General features: G+C 32.7%; 1 protein-coding gene across 1 annotated transcript; it reads right to left on the bottom strand.

Moving 5' to 3' along the window:
• Nucleotides 1–1,698: 1,698 nt before the first annotated feature.
• On the bottom strand, nt 1,699–5,679 carry LOC115701047 (inactive TPR repeat-containing thioredoxin TTL3). The gene is made up of 7 exons (XM_030628736.2): nt 4,263–5,679; nt 3,631–3,826; nt 3,351–3,535; nt 2,934–3,267; nt 2,649–2,853; nt 2,461–2,567; nt 1,699–2,155 (listed from the first exon to the last, which is right to left on the bottom strand). The coding sequence occupies exons 1-7, from the start codon at nt 5,288–5,290 to the stop codon at nt 1,985–1,987; spliced, it is 2,226 nt and encodes a 741-aa protein (XP_030484596.2). The 5' UTR covers nt 5,291–5,679; the 3' UTR covers nt 1,699–1,984.
• Nucleotides 5,680–8,155: the final 2,476 nt, after the last annotated feature.

Below are 8,155 nucleotides of genomic sequence, written 5' to 3' on the forward strand. Positions count from 1 at the left end.
GCTTTCCAAATTGCCCAACATAGCATGAGGGCACCGGCAGCTTGTGTCCAAATCAGAACCATTGAACACAGTATTTGTGTGTATATATATAGCTCATCCATGCTCGGCAAAGTCCAATAACTATATATAGTATTATATACATATGCTTTTGTGAATTTTGTCCATACCAAACTTTATATGTACCTTCTCTAGTTTGTCGGTACCACAACAAGATGTAATAAATTTCTCTAGTAATTATGCTTTATTTATTTATTTATTTTTTGAAGTACTTTTCTCTTATATTTCTTTTGTCTTATACTATTTATCTTTACCTTGTAATTTATCATCTATATGAAATTAACTACAAAGAATAAATTCTGAGTTTAATACAGTAGAATATAACACTAACTAGCTACATGTATAATATATTCTCAAGGGTTCACTCTATTATTAATATATATTCAAATGTTCATAGATGTAAGAAGGAAAGCATCTATTATAATTGTACATTTATAAGTTGGAGATGATCTCAATTCAAATAATTGAAAAATAATATATCAATAATAACAACAAATTTCAATTAAAGCGCGCATATTTTTATAGTCTGTGAACCATTATAATGTACAGTGTGTGGGACAGTGGGAGAGGGAGAACAGATGATGGAATGGAATGCTTACATACATTAAACTTTTTCAAAATTATAAAAACATAATGGATGGTTTAATTAATATACCTCACCGCATATTAATTTCATCCTAAAAATGCTTTGCTCTCTTTTCATTATTATTATTAAGGAAAAAAATGGTTGTGGCCTTGTGGGAAGGTTATAAAAGTAGCTAGGAACACGTACGTAGCACACCAGAAATAATTGCTTATAAATAAAGTCAATGTACTAACTGAGCCAGACGAATGTGGTAAGATTATGGCTATAAAAAAAATAAGAAAATTAATTTCATAAATAAATAAATAAAAATAAAATGGTGTCGGCTGCTGAGTCAGAATTGGATTGGTTGTTGGACTTGGGTGGAAAGTAAAAAGGTCAAATTAATGATTCATTCCAGGAACTTCATCTTAAAACGAGTCCCAAAATAATAAGTTTAATAAATTGTACAAACCAGCCCAAAGTAAAATATTAAAAAATAAAAAACATAATTCCATTCTAACTTAAGAGACTGCTAATTTGGTTTAAAGAAATAAGTTTGACCTGAAACACACCCAAAGTGGAAATCTCCCATGGGTCATCATCAGTCGTGAGACCCGGTGAAATATTCAACACCCAGTTTTCTCTCAAATTTTACATGGTTTAACTTTGTACTACCAACACACAACCCAACCCTATATTTTCTCTTTAGAAATTTCTTAAAAGAATACCTTTTTCCTTCCTTAAACTATTGACCATTTTTAGTTTCCAACAAAAAAATAAAATAAAAACTGTTGACCCTTTTAATAAACCGTGCCTTTGAACTTTTTAGGGACGCATAAATCTTCTCTTTCTCTGAATTTCAACCAATAAACCATCATTGTTGCAATGTATGTGAGCAGCATCAATAAAATTGCACCTTAGTGAAGTTAGCCATTTGTTACAAAAATTATTAAAATTAAAATATGTTAGTTTCGTAGTGATGTTAGACACCAAGGATGTTCTTTTAACATTTCTCTTCAACATTATAAATAAATACAAGATTAAAAATTGGAAAACTTGAGTGCAATGGAATCCAATGGGAGAAAAAACATTAACCCAACAGAGCAAATTAATAATTGGAAAGAATATATAATTCCGCCACCAAATATGTGAAACAAAAACAATCTACTCTCTTCTCTCTTCTCTCTTTTTTTTTTCTTCTTTTTCTTCTCTCTCTAAAGGGATTCTGTGCGTTGGAAAAAAAACTATATGAAACAATTTATGTACCTGGTTATGTCACAGGTAAAGAGACTAGTAATCCTAGTATGAAAATAAACCAATTGGTTGATATTCAAAAGAGGACACAATAATGGACAAAGCCTTCTAGAGAACCATATTATTATTACTAGTACAGCTCCTTACTGACTCCTCCAAAAACTGATGATTTGGGCGGATCATCTCCTTCACTTTCTCACCATTCTTGTAGATTTTAAATGTTGGTACTGATCTAATATTTTCGGCCTTTGCCACCGTCGAGCTCTCTTCCACATCCACCTGCAAAACCAATGGAACAAAATTTAATAAAACTGAAAAATAAATAATTTATAATGTTTTCTAAAGAGTACAAGTATGGATGTATGAGATCCTTCTTCCACTGCTCTTGCACTTGTGTCCCCATTTGAGGCCACTAAAAACATAGTTTGAAAACATAATCAGGAATTCAGGATCATTATTTGAGGACCGTACATATGTGTGTGTTTGTTTCTCAACTTCAATGAGAATCATATATATATATATATATATATATATGTGTACATTAAACAGAGACCAAATTGGCAGTTGCAATGACTTTTGATTACCTTAAAGAATTTAACAGAAGGGTATCTAACGCACAACATATTTATGAATGGGGATATTTCTTCACACTGTTCATCGGAAGAGACCTTGAAATGGACAACCGAAAAACCTGAAAGTTAAGAGTTAGTTTTCAGTCAAAAAGGAAAGATTTGATTAAAACCCAAAGAGAATAATAAGGGCTTGCACTCACAAGGTGAAGAAATTGCAGCTTTGAATTTATCTAGACTAGAAATTTCCTCTACTTCCCCATCGAACTTCTTGTTTTGTAGACCACCACCATAAGATCTCTTCAGCGCAACTTGAGCACGGTGAAGAGACTCGGCAACTTCATTGTCTCCAGGAAGTAACCTCCTCAAGACCTCATAGTCTCTCACAGCTTCTGCCCATCGTTCCAGCTATACATAAAACATGTCAAACAGTCAAGCAAAGACTATAAAAAATCCATTTGGCATAGTTAGAAGAACAATCCAATTACCTTTGCATTTGAGACAGCCCTGCGAAGAAGGGCCTTGGTGTTATTTGGCTGAATCTTGAGTGCTTGGTTACAATCCAAGACTGACTTTTCCCAAATTCCAAGCTTAGACCAGCACACAGCTCTATTGCAATATAGAACAGAGTTGGGAATATCATATTCTAAGCCTTCTCCATAAGCTGAACAAGCATCTGCAAATCTTCCTGAGCTGAAAAGTTCGTTACCACGAGAACGAGCTCTTGCCACCATTTTCACATTTTTTAACACCATTGAAATTTCAAGGTTACTGTAGTCAATTACGCCAGCCTTCTCAGCTGCTGCCACAGCATTCTCAAACCTGCAAGAAATCTACTACTCGTTCTTACTTATCCAAAACCCAATACTAGTTTTGCTTTCTCAAGTTTATGCTTTTGAGCTTACCTTCCCAATGCCATATCAACTTGAGCTCGAACAAAGTACAAATAAGCTTCCACAACCATGCCAGCAAATTTGGATTGTAAACAAGAAGAAGGATAATCTTCAAACTTGTGAATGTTTAAGAGGCTCAACTCGGCTTCTTCAAGCTGATGAAGCTTCAAAAAGGCTTCTGCTTTGCAAGAAAAAAGCTGCAGAATGCAGTCCAATGAGTTATAGTTTAAAATTTGTTTTTGCCATCATCATAAGTCAGAAGCTAAAAAGCTTGCTGATGTAATATTTATACCTGAGGAGAGGAGTCCGCCCCAATTGCCAAGGCTGCATCTGATTCCCTTATCACGCTCTTCCAATCACCAAGCTTCCGGGCATCTGCGCATTGTTTTAAATGCTTCTCTAGTGATTTCAATTTCTGCAATTCAGATTGATCTGGTAGTTGGCCATGAGAAAAGAGGTGGCAGCGTGCATTTTCAACCTGCCCAATGCTGTAGTTGATTCAAGTTAATTTGCAAGAACTTTTCAATTTTCAAATTCTTGTAATAGATGCAAATTTACTGAGGAGGACCAAAAGGAATGTTAACATTACAATGCAAAATTATTCATTACTAGTAGCAACGCCAATACTGCCCAATCCAGTTAGTACAAACCGATAAAGAGAAAAATAAAATGACATAAAAAACCAGGGAAAACGATAAACAACAAATAAGAGAAAAAGAAAAAAAGAAAAAAAGCCCATATGAGAAGCACCAAAACCAACAAGTAAAACAACAAAGTTTAGATAGATCAAAGATTTCATAAACCAATCACATTAATCGAAGAAAAAGGAATCAAAATAAACAAATATATTTCCTAGAAAACATATAAGATAAGAAAAAAGATAATATCAAGATGAGCACTTCCCCACTGTTTTCTGACACTTACCGGAGATAGAGAGAAGCCAATCTATGGTGGGCCCTCCCATAACCAGGGTCCAACCTCACAGCCTCCTCACACTCCCTCACCGCTTCCCCTAACCTCCCAAGAGCCGTCAATGCCGCCGCCCTGTTACTCCGGTAAGCGGCGTTATCCGGTGACAATGAAATAGCTCGATCATACAACGATAATGCCTCCACAAAATATCCTTTTCTATAAAGCTCGTTTCCTGACCTTTTCACCTCCTCTGGATCAGAATTCGCCAATGCCCTCTTCATCGTTCCTGGTTCTCCGGAAAACTGTACAATCCCAGGTCCGCCAACGGTGGTGTTCGATTCTCCGGCACCTCCACTCAATTTTGCGCCCCCCCGCATGATATTACCATGGCCGTAGTTCACAGTACCAGAGCCCAACACATCAGTCTTAGTGGAGGTTCTAGACCCCATTCCAGACTTCAAAACCTTCCCGGAGGGACAAATATTGCCGCTCGGGAAAATAGTGCTGCCGCCGGAGTTTGAAGGGGACGAAGTTGCGGTGTTCCCACTGCCTCCACCACCAATACCGCCGCCGCCATTACTAGCACTGTTAATGGCACTAAAGCTTCCACCAGAGTAGATCAATGGGGGTCCAGCCGAGACCGATCTCCGATGACCCGGCTTGAAATTACGCGTTGCGGAAGCAGATCGGTGACTCTCGTGGACACTCGGACTGGTTTCCGACGAGAACGATAGCTCACCGGAGTGGTTTTTGACTTCTTTGGCATCCGATCTTCTACCCAATTGGGCATTATTAGTTTTTCCCGAAGCCGAACCGGAAGAGCTCGAGCTACTACTCGAAGTAGTAGCGCCACCTCCGCCGGCCGCATTAGCCGAGCCCCGAGTTCTCAAGGGCGAAACGGGTGAGCCTAGATCGAGCTCTTTAAAGTCCGGCTTGTTATCATTCTCACTACCATTACCACGGCAGCTCAACGCATCTCTAAACCTGTTTGTGAGAGAATCAAAACCCATTTCTTGTATTGATTTCCCAGCATGCGACATTTTTTTCCAGTATAATTATCTGTATATTGAACTACAAAAATTAAAAAAAAAAAAGTAAAAGCTGTTTCTGGGTTTGGTTGTGTCTTTATATCTATCTAAGAATCTAGTTCTCTCTGTTCCGAAAGAATGTGAGAGTCTCAACGAAGAAGAAGAAGAAAGACAGAGAGATACGAAAAAAGAGAAGACACAGGAGATGGATCCCGTGATGTAAAAGAAGCAAGCAAAGAATTTTTCTCAGTTTTTTTTTTTTTTTTTTTTTTAATGAGATTTGGAAAAAATATATATATATAAAAATACAATCTTTTTAGAAGAGCAGGTTCTTCACGAGAGACAGTACATGGCTGTGTTTAACTCCTCAACTCGTACTCAACCCTTTTCTAGTTTCTCCCTTCCCTTTTCTCTTTTTATTTCTTATTTATTTTTAATTTTTTTAAGTAGTATTTATTTTTTAATTTAATGGCTTTACTTAAAGAAAATGAAAATTCATAAAATAAAAAGGGAAATCAATTTATGTTTCCTTCACATTTTGATGACCATTTTCATAAAGAATATGAACTTTCTTAATTTAGTTTTTTAATAATTAAAAATTAAAGGTATTATGCAAAAATTTATGTATAAAAGATAATTATGTTCTTTAGAAAGGAAATTTAGTTAAATTAAAGCATTCTTCTTATTATATATATTTTGATTATTTTTTTTAATTATGTAAATAAAATAAAATAATCTGATTTTTTCAATCTAATAATCTGATTTCTTTCCATTCAGTTTAGATTAGTAAAGAAGGTATTAAAATATTACTTCTAATTATTTTATATTTTAATTCATTTTTTTCATATTAGATTTTAGTAAAACTCTCATAAAAAAATTCAATATTATTATTATGGTAATAAAATTATTTATTATACATGTGTGTGTGAGTATGACTCATCAAATGAAAAGATAACTTCATATCCATTTTCTTATATTGGAAATTAATTCATTTTTAAATTATATCTTCTAAATTTTATCATGTATAAACAAATTACAATTAAGTATTGTTCTATGTAATTACTTAGAAAAGAATCATTAGTGATATGTACAAAATAAAATTTATTATATAATGAAATATAATAAGAAATTAATATTGCACATGTTCATAGGCCGATAACAATTATAGAATGTGTTGTTTATACTTATTTATAAGATTTAAATAAAAAGAATTATTGTATGCATGTGATATATCGTTTTAAAAAACAAGCCTAACAATACTCTCAAAATTTTATTTTGCACCTTACTAATAATAATAAAATATTTAAAATGTGAGTTAAGTTGATTTTTAGCATTAAAATATATGCAGAGACGGTTTAGTATTTACACACAAGAAAAGAAAAACAAAAAACCTTAAATATGTTCATGTTAATCATAGGCATAACTTAAAGATAATACATCTCTCTCTCTTTTTCTTTTTCTTTTTTTCTCTAAAAAAAAGGTCAAGTTGGAATCTCCCTTCTTTTAATGTCAAAATATGCTGATTTCAAAACAAAAATGTCAAAATATAAGATTTTCTATTTTTAAATCTTAAATTGTTTCAAAATAAAAATCTTAAATTGTTTCATAAATTCTTTAATGATTGCAATTAGTGATGCACACAAGAGGGAAATGGGGAGTCCTCCTCCATTCTCATGCCTATTAAGAATTTTAATCTTCACTCTAGTCTCATCTTCATTTATTTAAGAATGAGACAAGAAATTCTATAATGTAAAAATAAGATTTATTTAAAAAAATTAAATATATAAATTTATTCAATTACCTAAAAATTAAAATATAACACGTTAATTATCATTCAACATACTAATTATTATATCTTACAAAAAAAATATCCTAATTATTATACAAAAACACTAACTTAATAAATTATAAAAAATAATACTAATATACTAAAAAAGTACAAACACATATTAAAAAATATAAAATATTAATATTGTGTAAATGTGTGTGCAACTTAATTTGAGATTGAATTGCTGAATATTACAGGTTATTATTTTATTCACTTTTCTTGATGAGTCTCTGTGACTCATGGGTGCTTTATGGTGCAGGTAAGGGGAAAGCAAAGGTTGAGCAGCCATGAGTTTGAGGTTGTAGCAGCAATGTACATATCAGTCGCAGTGGCTCGCCCCAGTGAACAGGATGCTCCATTTAAATAGTATTTTGGGATTGCAAAGTTTATGTTGTAAATGAACTAATAAACTAGTTTGTAATATTTTGAAAATATGGGGTCCACATAGTTCTCCTTACTTATCTTTTACTATAAAGAAGTTTTTTTTTATGCTTGATTTTAAATATCAAAAATTTAATTACCCACACTTTTGATATAATTATATAGTATTTAAATAAGAATTTTATATTTATACACACACGTGGCATCCCTGTTGGACAGGGTGTTACAGTTTAATTTTATAAATATTAACTAACGATCCCCAACAACGATGCCAAAAACTTGCTGTGGTTCTTTTCAACATGAAAGTATACGTATCGTTACAAGTTATACACTCACAAAACGTGAGGTCAATCCCACAAGAATTGTAGTTAAGTACTTTAAAATTAAATTTTTTTTATTGTAGTTGGTTATTCAAATTTAAGAAGAAATTAGAACTTGAAAATAAAACAATAAAAATAATAAAATAAGCAAGTAAATTGATATGTTAAAGTAACGATGATTGAAGGTTAGAGTTATTGATTTTAATTGTATATATCTATTATGGTCTAACATGATTCAATTCCTATTACTAAATTTTATTCCATAGCATGTTTACTCAAGTAATTTATAGTCTTCTCAAATATATAAATTTTAATCACATGCAAACTTTCTACTTTCATGATAAATTA

This window comes from Cannabis sativa, chromosome 8 (assembly GCF_029168945.1).
Source record: "Cannabis sativa cultivar Pink pepper isolate KNU-18-1 chromosome 8, ASM2916894v1, whole genome shotgun sequence".
NCBI classification, from domain to species: domain Eukaryota; kingdom Viridiplantae; phylum Streptophyta; class Magnoliopsida; order Rosales; family Cannabaceae; genus Cannabis; species Cannabis sativa.